Source organism: Lithobates pipiens, unplaced genomic scaffold (genome assembly GCF_037356315.1).
Source record: "Lithobates pipiens isolate NorthernLeopardFrog02 unplaced genomic scaffold, aLitPip1_a1.2 Scaffold_69, whole genome shotgun sequence".
In the NCBI taxonomy this organism is placed as follows: Eukaryota; Metazoa; Chordata; class Amphibia; order Anura; family Ranidae; genus Lithobates; species Lithobates pipiens.
In genome coordinates this window covers 1,632,281-1,650,071 of record NW_027507891.1, presented here as the reverse complement: position 1 = coordinate 1,650,071, position 17,791 = coordinate 1,632,281, and the positions used below count along the sequence as shown (strand labels likewise).

Sequence of the window (17,791 nt, the reverse complement as noted above, 5' to 3'; positions counted from 1 at the left end):
GACTGTAATATTTATCCACAAGACCTCCCAGGAAATATATAAAGACTATTCCTGGTTTATTTGATTCTGAAATATACATGTTAATTGAAAGAGCTTATCACATAGGCCCTTGTACAATGTAGGAGACGCATAGTCTGCTAATGGGGGCTCCTGCTATTGTAAGAATGAGTTCTGTGTTTATATTTATGATAATGTGTATTGTGTCTTCTGAGGTAGAAGACGCCAAGGCTGACCTGAATAGGTCAAACCTCTGAGTCACCTGGGCTAGTTAAATTATACGTTAATTAACTCATGTTAGTTTATGTTGCTGGTTTCAGTGTGTAATGTTAGGGTAATATGATCAGAAGGGGGTAACTTAAGTATATAAAAGTCTGTATTCTTGCTCCAATAAACAGTTCCAGCTTTGTAGCCAAATGAGTCCTACCTAGTTCTTGGTTGTAATATGCGGCTATAATATCTAATATCTATATTCAGACTGGAGGAAGCGGTATATGACGGAAGCACTCAAACGGAGTGTGGGAAGTGATTCTGTTACAGATAGATAGATAGATAGATAGATAGATAGATAGATAGATAGATAGATAGATAGATAGATAGATAGATAGATAGGATACCCCCATGGTCGCTATGTTTGGAGGAGTCCACAAGGCCATGAAGAGAAGCCCATCAGCCCTACTTTGAAGCATGGCGGTGAACCTCTGCTGTGTTTGGGGATTGTGGAGTACTGCATCAGAGTTTCCAACACAAGTTACACAATTGTGATTTGAAACGCAGAGCCATGCTGACCATTCGGTGGGTGCAAAAGAAGACATCCCTGGAGGGGACCTCACAATCTATTGATCTCAATATCATTGACTGAATGATGATAAGTGGGAGCTGCGTTACCTGCCAAAGGATTTGTATCTCTGTCCATATAGTCCTGAGATTTACACAGCTCTGTCCAGCAGTGAAGGAAACTGGATATTGTTCTCCTGCAATGCAGTAACACTTACAGGTCTTGCCCCTCCCCCAGCTGTTATTGGACAGTGAAAGGAGAAGCAGCAGACTGATGCCCTCTCTCTCACTCTGCTCACCCCTCCTATCAGTGTGACCCTTGTTGGCACTTCAGCGGTACTGATTAGCTCCTTGTTCTACTTCTCCTTCCTCCAGTCTAAGCTCTGCTGTACTGGGACTGTATAAGGCCAATACCAGGTCACACACAGATACTCTCACTGCTGATTTATAACACATTGAAGATTTTATTGAGGAAGACTGATCAGCTTTAGGATTTGTGTTTTATATCTCCCCAAAGTTCTGGGAATTCTAATACAAACCAGCAATGTCACCCCCATAGTCCGCAGATGACAGGTACACTTTAATGGATCCTTTCCACCAACATCCTCCCATTCCGGGGCACTTTTCACGTCTTTACATGGGGCATCATCTATTACTCCTACAGGAAGGGCTCCCCCAACAAGCAGGTCTCCCCCAACTGGCAGGGAGGACTACCCCTACAGGAAGGGCTCCCCCAACAGGAAGGGCTCCCCCTGTAGGAAGGGCTCCCACAACAGGCAGGGCTCCCCCAACAGGCGGGGAGGACTACCCCTGCAGGAAGTGCTCCCACAACAGGCAGGGCTCCCCCAACTGGCGGGGAGGACTACCCCTGCAGGAAGGGCTCCCCCAACAGGCAGAGCTCTCCCTATAGGAAAGGCTCCCCCTGCAGGAAGGGCTCCCCCAACAGGCAAGGCTCCCCCTGTAGCAAGGGCTCCACCTACAGGAAGGACTCGCCCTGCAGGAAGGGCTCCCCCAACAGGCAGGGCTCTCCCAACTGGAAGGGCTCCCCAACAGGCAGGGCTTCCCCCTACAGGAAGGACTCACCCTGCAGGAGGGGTTCCCCCTAGAGGAAGGGCTCCCCCTAGAGGAAGGGCGATGGCTGTTCATCTGTCATTTTATAGAAGTCTGCAGACAGTAGAAATCCCCCACCTGGCAGGATGAATGGATGAGCTGGCAGACGTCCAGCAGTGGAGCCATGCAGTCATTAATATACCCCAGAGATGTAAGAAGACAGCGAGCTGCGGGGCGATCGGTGATTGGCACAATGTTTTGTTGTATTATTTGGAGCAGAGAGACAACCTATCACAGCGATGGAGGAAATACGAGCCAATAATAATCCAAGAAGTAGATTTACTCTGGCAAGGAAGTTGCCTGCCCATCAAGGTGTTTTGATATTTGCATAAATCTGCCCCTGCTGACCCCTCCCACCACCCATGATCTGGCCCCTGCCCACCCCTCCCACCACCCATGATCTGCCCCTGCCGACCCCTCCCACCACCCATGATCTGGCCCTGCCGGCCCCTCCCACCACCCATGATCTGCTGGTGTTCTGTCCAAAAATGTCCGCCTATCGAATAGTGTCCACTGTGTACTGTACAGGCGCAGTGCTTGCGCAGTACGGAGCACAAGGAGATTCGGAAAATCCAGGTGGAAGCCCCCCCATCCAAGTGGACAGCCCCTAGCGGCCTCGCTTCGCTCGCCACGCTTTGGGCACGGCCTCGCTCTTTTTTATCCTAACTCTATGTGCACTTGGATGGTGGGGCTTGAACCTGGACTCACGGCGCAGGCGCTGTACATCTTCGGAGTCTGCTTGTCATGCGCAGTACACAGCAGACACTATCTAATGGGGGACACTATTTGACAGGACATCGGCATTGCATAGAGAGGAGTACAGAGACCCGGTGATGACATCAGGTCATAAGATATGTAATGAAAATGGAAAGGCTTCATTTAAAAAGAATATTGGTATGTTGATATCTTTTGGTTGTTATGTATGAGTATTTTTCTGCGGAGTTCCTCTTTTCACACTGCGGTTATTTATTCAGTTCTGCGCCTTCTCCGGCATTCTGAGAAATAAAGACTGAATTTTTGCTTGAAATTTAAGTCAGCCGCGCCGACCGCAGGATGATTCCTCTGAGGTGCCTGGAGGGGCGACTTCCCGGAGTTCACAGCGCTGCATTTTATAGATTGTTCTGTGCAGAGTTTTAGTACGGCTCCTTCTCCTCCTTTATCTTCTCCTCCTCATTTTCCTCCTTTATCTTCCTTTCCTCCTTTATCTTCACCTCCTCCTTCATCTTCTCCTTCTCCTCCTTTATCTTCCTTTCCTCCTTTATCTTCTCCTCCTCCTCCATCTTCTCCTCCTCATTCTCCGTCATCTCCATCTCCTTTTCTTCCCATCCTCCTCCATCTCCTTCTCCATCTCCTTTTCTTCCTTCTCCTCCTCCTCCTCCATCTCCCTTTCCTCCTCCTCATTTATCTTCTCCTCCTTCTCCTTTATCTTCTCCTCCTTCTCCTCCTCCTCCTCCTCCATCTCCTTTTCTTCCTTCTCCTCATTCTCCATTATTTTCTCCTCCTTCTCCTTTATCTTCTCCTCCTCCTCCTCCTCCTTTATCTTCTCCTCCTCCATCTCCTTTTCTTCCTTCTCCTTTATCTTTTCCTCCTTCTCCATTATCTTCTCCTCCTTCTCCATCACCTTTTCTTCCTTCTCCTTTATCTCCTCCTCCTCCATCTCCTTTATCTTCTCCTCCTCCTCCTCCATCTCCTTTTCTTCCTTCTCCTTTATCTCCTCATCTTCCTCCATCTCCTTTATCTTCTCCTCCTCCTCCATCTCCTTTTCTTCCTTCTCCTTTATCTCCTCCTCCTCCATCTCCTTTATCTTCTCCTCCTCCTCCTCCATCTCCTTTTCTTCCTTCTCCTTTATCTCCTCCTCCTCCATCTCCTTTATCTTCTCCTCCTCCTCCTCCTCCTCCATCTCCTTTTCTTCCTCCTCCTCCTCCTCCATCTCTTTCTCCTCCTTCTTCCTCTCCTTCACCTTTATCTTCTATTCCTCCTCCATCTCCTTTTCTTCCTCCTTCTTTATCTTCTCCTCCTCCTCCTCCTCCATCTTCTCCTCCTCCATCTCCTTTTCTTCCTTCTCCTCCTCCTCCATCTCCTTTATCTCCTCCTTCTCCTCCATCTCCTTTATCTCCTCCTCCTCCTTTATCTCCTCCCCTTTCTCCTCCTTCTTCCTCTCCTTCATCTTCTACTCCTCATCCATCTCCTTTTCTTCCTCCTTCGCCTTTATCTTCTCCTCATTGGCCAGGCTGGTGCCCAGTCACCCACCTCTGTCCTTCATCAGCAATTTCTTATGAACCTCAAAATATGCCAGAAAAAATAAATAAAAAACTTTGCCCCCTCGCCCCCCCCCCCCCCATTGGGGTTTGATGCTCAGTTCTGGACTCGCGGTCCTCCAGCTGAGATCTCTGGACCTCCCTCTGACCAAACTTGAGAAGATTCACTCATCACTACGTCTAGATTTGCCCCAGAATTCATAAAGTAAGAATGGGGGTTTAACCCCTCCCCCACTCTTCCTGCACATAGTCAGTTTTTGCCCCTCCCCCTTTCCACTATTGCCCAATAGGAATGAGAAGAATTTTGGGGTAAACTAATTTTATTAGAATATAATGTTGTGTTGGTGGAAATGTCGATCGCCGAGCCGCTCAGGTAATCGATCCACCATAGGAGGGGTGTTCTGTGCGCTGCCTTACCATGGACCTCTATGAAGCGCGCTCTGATGACAGCGCCAAAGATATTTAAACACACCAAACATAAAGTGCATGAAAGCCTCGAAATGGTCGGCGTGATTTGGGTTCCGGGCGGTTCATGAATTGGTTCTGTGTGTGGAGTCCGGAGAGATCGGGGATGGGAGGCTACCAATTCTGCATCTGGAACCAATTCCTCCATAATTACACTACAAGGGGGAGGGGGGGGTCCTCCATCCTGCAGGTCGGCCCCCTCCTTCTCCTGGCAGACAGAATATGGCCGTCCTCTACAGCTGGACCTGGATAGCGATTCATTCCGTCATCAACCCCCCAAATTCATTCCGTCCCCCCAATTCCATCACCACGTCCAATCCAATCCTAACTCACTACCTAAAGCTGAACTCCGGGCAAAATCTATTCCTCAATAAACACAAAGGATAGGAATCCGCTCTCTGCACTCCAAACGTCTCCACAAACCCAGATATTACCTCATAAGAGTAGCTGTGACATCATCACTGTGCTGTATATAGCCAGTGCAGAGAGCAGAGCTGTGGGAGGGGCCCAGCAGGCTCCACCCAGTACAGGAGGGGGCGGAGACAAGACCAGTCCCCCGACACAAGAAGAGAGATCAGCAGTGGGCGGTCTTTATTACAGGAAGTCTCACACTGAATGACGGCACAGATCTGGGAGGAGATTCCGGAAGTCACATGACCGATGGATTTATTACCCCGGAAATGAGCTATAAAGGGGAATTAGAGCACTAAACCCCATGAGCAGCCCAGAGCTTCTTATCTCCTAACAGAACACAACCAACCCCACATGTAAACAAAGGGTGTGTCTGTACAGGGGGTGTCTCTATACATGGGGGGTGTCTCTATACATGGGGGGCGTCTCTATACATGGGGGGTGTCTCTATATACATGGGGGAGTGGTCATCATATACATGGGGGAGTGGTCTCTATACATGGGGGAGTGGTCTCTATACATGGGGGGTGTCTCTATACATGGGGGGTGTCTCTATATACATGGGGGGTGGTGGACTCTCTCTATACATGGAGGGTGGGGTTTATATCCATGGGGGGGTCTCTCTATACATTGAGGGGGTGTGTCTATACATAGGGGGTGTGGTTCCCTGGTGCCGTTTGTTCGCCCCTCACCCACAGACTATGCAGCAGATCTGGTTTGTCCGCATATTTGCCGTCTCCGCCTGACTGGAGGATGTCGGAGCGACTCGCTGCATTTCCCGTGGAATCTCCGATGAAGACGCTATTCATATATTGCACTTTCTGTAGGGCACAGCTCGCTGCGTTCCTGAAAAATCCCGACTCCTATGGCGACGCATGGAAAACACAATCTGCATTTTATTGATTTTTTTCAGTAGGAAACGCATGTAAAAATCGCATCTCACATTGTGTTACATTGTTACGCTTTGCAGTAAAAATGCATCAAATTCCCCTTTCCTGGTCCCCTGAGAAGGGGGGGGGGGGTATTGGTCTCTGAAACGCATTGGTGGTCTTGTATAGTCCATATTCTTAATGCCCCCCAGCCAGAGGGCTTAACACCAGGAGGTGCGTCTGAGCGTTTTCTCTGTGCTCAAGAAACACACAAAAGAGGCTCCGGCATGAATCCAGTTTTATACTCCATCCCCCGCTCTGCTTCCATTATAACAGCAAGAAATAAAAAACATTCCCAGATCCTCTCACCTCCCCCCATCAATCTGTCCTCATAGGGGGGTTGGTGAACACCAGCTGAAAGCAGATCCAAGGCTTGCAGTGGGAGGGTCTGGTGATGGGAGGGGGAGGTTCTTAGGTGGGGGAAGGGAGGGGTGGGCATCTCCAGTATGGATCACTGAGAGGTGTTTTCATATTAACAACATTTTGGCACTGAAATACTTTGGAGCTTCTGTTCGGCAAGGTTTGTATTGGGACGATCGTTGTGCGCAGAAACGATCGGAATGCAGAATATGAAAAGAATTTATAAATGATAAAAGCAGAAGAATCGTCCAAGAAATCCACAAATACAACAAGAAAAGGGGATTCGGGGGGGGGGGGGGGGGTCTTCCTGCAGTGACATTTCTATACACAAGTCATCTACAAAGATTCACATTTTATTATACAAAACTAAAAACATTCACCGACCCCAATACAGCAATAAGTGGAAGGCGTTACTGCAAAGTGTAGGTCCAATAACGCGTTTCGCGGTTAAATACCACTTCTTCAGATTGCTGTAATCACTTATTACAGATTATACAGCAGATCTCTGAGTTCTAAAAAGATATCAATATGAAAATATCAATCTATGAATAGATATTTATTAGTACATTACATCTCATAACAAAAACTCTCCGCTCTGAGAAGGAAAAAAACAACAAACAAAAAAACAGTTTTTATATTTTTCCTTAGTTTGTGTTATGAGATGTGATTGGAGTCACTTCCATAAACAGTTCCATGTTGCGGTTTTGGAAGTGAGCGAGTCTCGCCAGGTTCTTACACTATATGTGGCTGTAATATCTGATATCTGAACTTTCCAGTCTGTAGGAAGCGGCGTGCGGGATCTTCCGTTACAAATATCTATTCGTAGATTTATATTTTCATATTGATATCTTTTTAGAACTCAGAGATCTGCTGGATAATCTGTTTTCAGTGATTACGCCAATCTGAAGAAGCATTTAACCACGAAACGCGTTATTGCACCTGTCTACTTTGCAGTAACTCCTTACACTTATATAGTTCCTAATACAGAAACTGGACATGTTTTAGCTTTCTATAAAAATATGATACATTGTAAAATGACTTTGTGCATCTTCTATAGAAATGTCATTACAGGAAGACCACCCTGAATACCCCAATACTCCCTTTTCTTGTTGTATTTTCTTTACCTGTGGGGTGGGGACCTCCTGGCATGGATAATATTTGACCCCCGCTGTTGCTTAGACACCCCCCAATATTTCTGTGTCCATGAAATGTCCCCTCAGCAGATGCAGAACACCTGTGGAGCCCCCCATGATATGTCCCTTCCCCCCTTAACTCTGGAAGATTTACCCCCCAACATGACAAGGACATCTTTGCTATTCAGCATTGCGCCACTTCAGCTGGTAAATAGAAAAAATAAACACACCACAATATTTTCTCCTTTATGCTATAAAACAGCCAATAAAATCACATTTCTTCATAAATTTAGCGCAAATGTATTCTGCTCCATGTCTTTGGTAAAAGGTAATTTTTTTTGTGTGCAAGTTATAGCGCCTACAGACTGATACCGCGTACCCACGACCGGACTTTCCGGCAGAAAAGGTCAGACAGACTTCCGAACGAAGGTTTTGAACGTGATGATGTACAACGGGACTAGAAAAGGAAGTTCAATAGCCAATAGCTGCCCTCGTATTTCGGACCAGCACTCAGACGGACGGTTTTCCTGACAGGAACTGAGTCCATCGGACAGGATTGAAACATGTTCTATTTCTAGGTCCATTGGAATCTTTTTGAAGAAAAACTATCGGATTATCCAACAGAATGATTCAGTCTGACCTATTCTGCCAGAAATTCCGGTCGTGTGTATGCGGCATGAGATATATGAATGAAAATCGATCAATCCTGATCTACTGACGGCCGATCTCATTTCTTGAGGTACAAAAATGCCAGGAAAGTACAAATACCCCCAAAATCACCCCCCCAGTACAAATACCACCCAAATCACCCCCCCCCAATACAAATACCCACCAAATTGCCCCCCCCCAGTACAAATACCCACCAAGTCACTCCCCCAGTACAAATACACCCCCAAAATCACCCCCAGTACAAATACCCCCAAAATCACCCCCCAGGACAAATCCCCCCCCCCAGTACAAATACCCACCAAATCACACCCCCAGTACAAATACCCACCAAAATCACCCCCAGTACAAATACACCCCCAAATCACCCCCAGTACAAATACCCCCCAAATCACCCCCCAGTACAAATACCACCAAATCAATCCAGGGATTTGGTGACAATTCTGCTTCACAGATTTGTATCAAATAAAAGTTTGAATTGGAAACATTTTCTTCTTCAATTCATAATTGATCATCAATGTATCCAATGTACAGAGAGACAAACACTGGATACATCCCAGGCGCAAGAGCTGACAATCACATCACAGAGTCCTCACTTCCGGAAGTATTCATTATAGAATACAGATTGCAGGAAGACTTCCCACTCAACTAACAGGAGCTCCACCCAACCGGAGTCACCCCAGATCCACAGAACTTTATAGGATCCCATAGAAGTAATTCAGGGTTTCCGGAGCAATAAGAAATTAATGTCTTTTACCATACCTAGTACCACTGACCACCAATGTAAGGAACATTCTAAGACTGACCACCAATGTAAGGAACATTCTTCTCACTGACCACCAATGTAAGGAACATTCTTCTCACTGACCACCAATGTAAGGAACATTCTTCTCACTGATCACCAATGTAAGGAACATTCTTCTCACTGATCACCAATGTAAGGAACATTCTTCCCACTGATCACCAATGTAAGGAACATTCTTCCCACTGATCACCAATGTAAGGAACATTCTTCCCACTGATCACCAATGTAAGGAACATTCTTCCCACTGATCACCAATGTAAGGAACATTCTTCCCACTGATCACCAATGTAAGGAACATTCTTCCCACTGATCACCAATGTAAGGAACATTCTTCCCACTGATCACCAATGTAAGGAACATTCTTCCCACTGATCACCAATGTAAGGAGCATTCTTCCCACTGATCACCAATGTAAGGAACATTCTTCCCACTGATCACCAATGTAAGGAACATTCTTCCCACTGATCACCAATGTAAGTAACATTCTTCCCACTGATCACCAATGTAAGGAACATTCTTCCCACTGATCACCAATGTAAGGAACATTCTTCTCACTGATCACCAATGTAAGGAACATTCTTCTCACTGATCACCAATGTAAGGAACATTCTTCTCACTGATCACCAATGTAAGGAACATTCTTCTCACTGATCACCAATGTAAGGAACATTCTTCTCACCGATCACCAATGTAAGGAACATTCTTCCCACCGATCACCAATGTAAGGAACATTCTTCCCACTGATCACCAATGTAAGGAACATTCTTCTCACTGATCACCAATGTAAGGAACATTCTTCCCACTGATCACCAATGTAAGGAACATTCTTCTCACTGATCACCAATGTAAGGAACATTCTTCTCACTGATCACCAATGTAAGGAACATTCTTCTCACTGATCACCAATGTAAGGAACATTCTTCCCACTGATCACCAATGTAAGGAACATTCTTCTCACTGATCACCAATGTAAGGAACATTCTTCTCACTGATCACCAATGTAAGGAACATTCTTCTCACTGATCACCAATGTAAGGAACATTCTTCCCACTGATCACCAATGTAAGGAACATTCTTCCCACTGATCACCAATGTAAGGAACATTCTTCTCACTGATCACCAATGTAAGGAACATTCTTCTCACTGATCACCAATGTAAGGAACGTTCTTCTCACTGATCACCAATGTAAGGAACATTCTTCTCACTGATCACCAATGTAAGGAACATTCTTCTCACTGATCACCAATGTAAGGAACATTCTTCTCACTGATCACCAATGTAAGGAACATTCTTCCCACCGATCACCAATGTAAGGAACATTCTTCCCACTGATCACCAATGTAAGGAACATTCTTCTCACTGATCACCAATGTAAGGAACATTCTTCCCACTGATCACCAATGTAAGGAACATTCTTCTCACTGATCACCAATGTAAGGAACATTCTTCTCACTGATCACCAATGTAAGGAACATTCTTCTCACTGATCACCAATGTAAGGAACATTCTTCCCACTGATCACCAATGTAAGGAACATTCTTCCCACTGATCACCAATGTAAGGAACATTCTTCTCACTGATCACCAATGTAAGGAACATTCTTCTCACTGATCACCAATGTAAGGAACGTTCTTCTCACTGATCACCAATGTAAGGAACATTCTTCTCACTGATCACCAATGTAAGGAACATTCTTCTCACTGATCACCAATGTAAGGAACATTCTTCCCACTGATCACCAATGTAAGGAACATTCTTCCCACTGATCACCAATGTAAGGAACATTCTTCCCACTGATCACCAATGTAAGGAACATTCTTCTCACTGATCACCAATGTAAGGAACATTCTTCTCACTGATCACCAATGTAAGGAACATTCTTCTCACTGATCACCAATGTAAGGAACGTTCTTCTCACTGATCACCAATGTAAGGAACATTCTTCCCACTGATCACCAATGTAAGGAACATTCTTCCCACTGATCACCAATGTAAGGAACATTCTTCTCACTGATCACCAATGTAAGGAACATTCTTCTCACTGATCACCAATGTAAGGAACATTCTTCTCACTGATCACCAATGTAAGGAACATTCTTCTCACTGATCACCAATGTAAGGAACGTTCTTCTCACTGATCACCAATGTAAGGAACATTCTTCTCACTGATCACCAATGTAAGGAACATTCTTCTCACTGATCACCAATGTAAGGGACATTCTTCTCACTGATCACCAATGTAAGGGACATTCTTCTCACTGATCACCAATGTAAGGAACATTCTTCTCACTGATCACCAATGTAAGGAACGTTCTTCTCACTGATCACCAATGTAAGGAACATTCTTCTCACTGATCACCAATGTAAGGAACATTCTTCTCACTGATCACCAATGTAAGGAACATTCTTCTCACTGATCACCAATGTAAGGAACATTCTTCTCACTGATCACCAATGTAAGGAACATTCTTCTCACTGATCACCAATGTAAGGAACATTCTTCCCACTGATCACCAATGTAAGGAACATTCTTCTCACTGATCACCAATGTAAGGAACGTTCTTCTCACTGATCACCAATGTAAGGAACATTCTTCTCACTGATCACCAATGTAAGGAACATTCTTCTCACTGATCACCAATGTAAGGAACATTCTTCTCACTGATCACCAATGTAAGGAACATTCTTCTCACTGATCACCAATGTAAGGAACATTCTTCTCACTGATCACCAATGTAAGGAACATTCTTCTCACTGATCACCAATGTAAGGGACATTCTTCTCACTGATCACCAATGTAAGGGACATTCTTCTCACTGATCACCAATGTAAGGAACATTCTTCTCACTGATCACCAATGTAAGGGACATTCTTCTCACTGATCACCAATGTAAGGGACATTCTTCTCACTGATCACCAATGTAAGGGACATTCTTCTCACTGATCACCAATGTAAGGAACATTCTTCCCACTGATCACCAATGTAAGGAACATTCTTCTCACTGATCACCAATGTAAGGAACATTCTTCCCACTGATCACCAATGTAAGGAACGTTCTTCTCACTGATCACCAATGTAAGGGAATAGTGCAATTTTAGTGTCAGTCTTTCATTATTATGTATATCAGTTCATTACCAATAATTGATTCTCATACAGAGTTGGGGTGATATATGGAAAGTTTTTCACATTTAGGACCATCATCCTCATCCTCAGCACAGTGACTGTGGTTAGCACTTCCACTGGGCAGCGCTGGGGTCAGACACTCCCTGCACGGAGTTTGCATGTTTCCTCCGGGTACTCTGGTCTCCTCCCACACTCCAAAGTCATGCTGGAAGATTAATTGTCTCCTGTCTAAATTATCCCCACTATGTGAGTTAGGGATCTTAGATTGTAAGCTCCTGGGGACAGGGACTGATGTGAATGTACAACATATATGTAAATTGTCAGCACTATATAAATACCTGTAATAAACATCCCCTCCCCCTTCTCAGAGGATATAAGGAGGGAGGGTGGGGACTCACCTTCTGCATGCTCAGCTCCATCCCAGGATTCTTCTCGTTCTCTTCTGATCCTGACTGAGCTCCACTCTCACCTCCTCACTATAAGAATGAGCCAAGGACCCTGCCAACCAATCCCTGGCCAGGAGAACTTCCAGCCAATCAGGGAGTGGCAGCAGGCAACACCCAGCCGGGCGAGTGAGCTGAGTCAAGGAATGATTCACACTCCACATTTCATTTCCTCCATTATTTCTACTTCTTCCTTTAAAGGAATTGGAATGGAAATCTGACCGCTGCAGGTGACCCGGCTAATGGTGCTGGGCCCCCAATGACCCCAAGAGCTTACAATCCATTCACCAGATATCTACAGACATTCCCCCCAAGAGCTTACAATCCAAACTCCCGATATCTACAGACATTCACCCCATGAGCTTACAATCCAACCTCCCGATATCTACAGACATTCACCCCAAGAGCTTACAATCCATTCACCAGATATCTACAGATATTCCCCCCAAGAGCTTACAATCCAACCTCCCAATATCTACAGACATTCACCCCAAGAGCTTACAATCCAACCTCCCGATATCTACAGACATTCTCCCCAAGAGCTTACAATCCATTCACCAGATATCTACAGACATTCCCCCCAAGAGCTTACAATCCAACCTCCCGATATCTACAGACATTCACCCCAAGAGCTTACAATCCAACCTCCCAATATCTACAGACATTCACCCCAAGAGCTTACAATCCAACCTCCCGATATCTACAGACATTCTCCCCAAGAGCTTACAATCCATTCACCAGATATCTACAGACATTCCCCCCCAAGAGCTTACAATCCAACCTCCCGATATCTACAGACATTCTCCCCAAGAGCTTACAATCCATTCACCAGATATCTACAGACATTCCCCCCAAGAACTTACAATCCAACCTCCCGATATCTACAGACATTCACCCCAAGAGTTTAAGATCCAACTTCCTGATATCTACAGACATTCCCCCAAGAGCTTACAATCCAACCTCCCGATATCTACAGACATTCCCCCCAAGAGCTTACAATCCAACCTCCCGATATCTACAGACATTCACCCCATGAGCTTACAATCCAACCTCCCGATATCTACAGACATTCCCCCCAAGAGCTTACAATCCAACCTCCCGATATCTACAGACATTCACCCCAAGAGCTTACAATCCAACCTCCCGATATCTACAGACATTCACCCCAAGAGCTTACAATCCAACCTCCCAATATCTATAGACATTCACCCCAAGAGTTTACAATCCAACCTCCCGATATCTACAGACATTCACCCCAAGAGCTTACAATCCAACCTCCCGATATCTACAGACATTCACCCCAAGAGCTTACAATCCAACCTCCCGATATCTACAGACATTCACCCCAAGAGCTTACAATCCATTCACCCGATATCTACAGACATTCACCCCAAGAGCTTACAATCCAACCTCCCGATATCTACAGACATTCACACCAAGAGCTTACAATCCAACCTCCCAATCTCTACAGACATTCACCCCAAGAGCTTACAATCCAACCTCCCGATATCTACAGACATTCACCCCAAGAGTTTAAGATCCAACCTCCCGATATCTACAGACATTCACCCCAAGAGCTTACAATCCATTCACCCGATATCTACAGACATTCACCCCAAGAGCTTACAATCCAACGTCCCGATATCTACAGACATTCACCCCATGAGTTTACAATCCAACCTCCCGATATCTACAGACATTCACCCCAAGAGCTTACAATCCAACCTCCCGATATCTACAGACATTCACCCCAAGAGCTTACAATTCAACCTCCCAATATCTACAGACATTCACCCCAAGAGCTTACAATCCAACCTCCCAATATCTACAGACATTCACCCCAAGAGCTTACAATTCAACCTCCCAATATCTACAGACATTCACCCCAAGAGCTTACAATCCAACCTCCCGATATCTACAGACATTCACCCCAAGAGCTTACAATCCATTCACCCCAGGAGCTTACAATCCTACCTATCGATTTATGACGCATGAGTGGTCGCTGTAAAGTGCGCGTTACTGCGGTGTGATTGCACCCTCACAGTATATCACCTCCTGTATATCTGTTCCATTTCCCCATTCACTGACCCCCAACAATCGATCTGTAGGTGTCAGCTCACAGGCTCTATAGCCAGGAAGAATCTTACAGAGAGGGGGATGGGCAGCTCTCTGCCATCATTAACCCCATCTGTGCTGTGCAGGAAGATCTTCTTTATCAGTTGTCACTCCATGTGATCGCTGTCTGTCCTAACAAAGGGTTAAAGGTGTCCGTTTCTGAAACAGAGAAAAGCTGAGATCCTGATGATCACAGGTGACATCTCAGGTGTGCCAGGTTATGAAGGTGAGATGAGGAGAGGAGAACATGTTTTTCTCTTCTCATCACAGGATGCATCCTTCCTTCATTGAGATGATTGGTTTATGAAGCGGAGATGAGGATTGAAGAGCATGTTCTCTTCTCTTATGAAGCGGAGATGAGGAGTGGAGAACATCTTCTCTTTTTATCACAGGATACGTCCTTCCGTCATTGAGATGGTCAGTTTATGAAGGTGAAATGAGGAGAGGAGAACGTGTTCTTCATGTCTCATCACAGACGTGTTCTTCCATCATTGAGATGGCTGGTGTATGGAGGTGAGATGAAGAGAGGAGAACGTGTTCTTCACGTCTCATCACAGGACACATCCTTCCGTCATTGAGATGGCCGGTTTATGAAGGCGAGATGAGAAAAGGAGAACACGTCTCATCACAGGACATGGTCTTCCATCATTGAGATGGTCGGTTTATGAAGCTGAAATGAGGAGAGGAGAACGTGTTCTTCATGTCTCATCACAGGCGTGTTCTTCCGTCATTGAGATGGCCAGTTTATGAAGATGAGATGAGGAGAGGAGTAAGTGTTCTTCACGTCTCATCACAGGACACGTCCTTTCGTCATTGAGATGGTCAGTTTATGAAGGTGAGATGAGGAGAGGAGAACGTGTTCTTCATGTCTCATCACAGGCGTGTTCTTCCCTCATTGAGATGGCCGGTTTATGAAGGTGAGATGAGGAGAGGAGAACGTGTTCTTCATGTCTCATCACAGTCGTGTTCTTCTGTCATTGAGATGGCCAGTTTATGAAGGTGAGATGAGGAGAGGAGTACGTGTTCTTCACGTCTCATCACAGGACACGTCCTTTCGTCATTGAGATGGTCAGTTTATGAAGGTGAGATGAGGAGAGGAGAACGTGTTCTTCATGTCTCATCACAGGACACGTACTTCTGTCATTGAGATGGCCGGTTTATGAAGGTGAGATGAGGAGAGGAGAACATGTCTCATCACAGGATGCGTCCTTTCATCATTGAGTTGTCCGGTTTATGAAGGTGAGATGAGGAGAGGAGAACGTGTTCTCCACGTCTCATCACAGGACATGGTCTTCCATCATTGAGATGGCCAGTTTATGAAGATGAGATGAGGAGAGGAGAACGTGTTCTTCACGTCTCATCACAGGACACATCCTTTCGTCATTGAGATGGTCAGTTTATGAAGGTGAGATGAGGAGAGGAGAACATGTCTCATCACAGGATGCGTCCTTTCGTCATTGAGTTGTCCGGTTTATGAAGGTGAGATGAGGAGAGGAGAACATGTTCTCCACGTCTCATCACAGGACATGGTCTTCCATCATTGAGATGGCCAGTTTATGAAGATGAGATGAGGAGAGGAGTAAGTGTTCTTCACGTCTCATCCCAGGACACATCCTTCCGTCATTGAGATGGCCGGTATATGAAGGTGAGATGAGGAGAGGAGAACGTGTTCTTCATGTCTCATCACAGTCGTGTTCTTCTGTCATTGAGATGGCCAGTTTATGAAGGTGAGATGAGGAGAGGAGTACACGTTCTTCACGTCTCATCACAGGACACGTCCTTTCGTCATTGAGATGGTCAGTTTATGAAGGTGAGATGAGGAGAGGAGAACGTGTTCTTCATGTCTCATCACAGGACACGTACTTCTGTCATTGAGATGGCCGGTTTATGAAGGTGAGATGAGGAGAGGAGAACATGTCTCATCACAGGACGCGTCCTTTCGTCATTGAGTTGTCCGGTTTATGAAGGTGAGATGAGGAGAGGAGAACGTGTTCTCCACGTCTCATCACAGGACATGGTCTTCCATCATTGAGATGGCTGGTTTATGAAAATGAGATGAGGAGAGGAGAACGTGTTCTTCACGTCTCATCCCAGGACACATCCTTCCGTCATTGAGATGGCCGGTTTATGAAGGTGAGATGAGGAGAGGAAAACGTGTTCTTCACGTCTCATCACAGGACACGTCCTTTCGTCATTGAGATGGTCAGTTTATGAAGCTGAAATGAGGAGAGGAGAACGTGTTCTTCACGTCTCATCACAGGACGCGTCCTTCCGTCATTGAGATGGCCGGTTTATGAAGGTGAGATGAGGAGAGGAGAACGTGTTCTTCACGTCTCATCACAGGACGCGTCCTTTCGTCATTGAGTTGTCCGGTTTGTGAAGGTGAGATGAGGAGAGGAGAACGTGTTCTTCACATCTCATCCCAGGACACATCCTTCCGTCATTGAGATGGTCAGTTTATGAAGCTGAAATGAGGAGAGGAGAACGTGTTCTTCATGTCTCATCACAGGAGACGTACTTCTGTCATTGAGATGGCCGGTTTATGAAGGTGAGATGAGGAGAGGAGAACATGTCTCATCACAGGACGCGTCCTTTCGTCATTGAGTTGTCCGGTTTATGAAGGTGAGATGAGGAGAGGAGAACATGTTCTTCACGTCTCATCCCAGGACACATCCTTCCGTCATTGAGATGGCCGGTTTATGAAGGTGAGATGAGGAGAGGAGAACGTGTTCTTCACATCTCATCACAGGACGCGTCCTTCCGTCATTGAGATGGTCGGTTTATGAAGGTGAGATGAGGAGAGGAGAACATGTCTCATCACAGGACGCGTCCTTCCGTCATTGAGTTGTCCGGTTTATGAAGGTGAGATGAGGAGAGGAGAACGTGTTCTTCACATCTCATCCCAGGACACATCCTTTCGTCATTGAGATGGCCGGTTTATGAAGGTGAGATGAGGAGAGGAGAACATGTTCTTCACATCTCATCACAGGACGCGTCCTTTCGTCATTGAGATGGCCGGTTTATGAAGGTGAGATGAGGAGAGGAGAACGTGTTCTTCACATCTCATCACAGGACGCGTCCTTCCGTCATTGAGATGGCCAGTTTATGAAGGTGAGATGAGGAGAGGAGAACGTGTTCTTCACGTCTCATCACAGGATGCGTCCTTCCGTCATTGAGATGGCCAGTTTATGAAGGTG

General features: G+C 45.7%; 1 protein-coding gene across 3 annotated transcripts in view; it reads right to left on the bottom strand.

Annotated features, from left to right (window-relative positions):
• Positions 1-12,507, bottom strand: part of LMCD1 (LIM and cysteine rich domains 1) — a 54,436-nt gene extending 41,929 nt beyond the window's left edge. For all 3 annotated transcript variants that reach the window (XR_013270193.1, XR_013270194.1, XM_077467957.1), the window contains exon 1: positions 12,435-12,507. Coding sequence is in view for 1 of the 3 variants with exons in the window: in XM_077467957.1 (XP_077324083.1) it covers positions 12,435-12,455 (21 nt within the window). In the remaining 2 variants the exon portion in view is untranslated. The remainder of the gene's footprint in view (positions 1-12,434) is intronic.
• Positions 12,508-17,791: the final 5,284 nt, after the last annotated feature.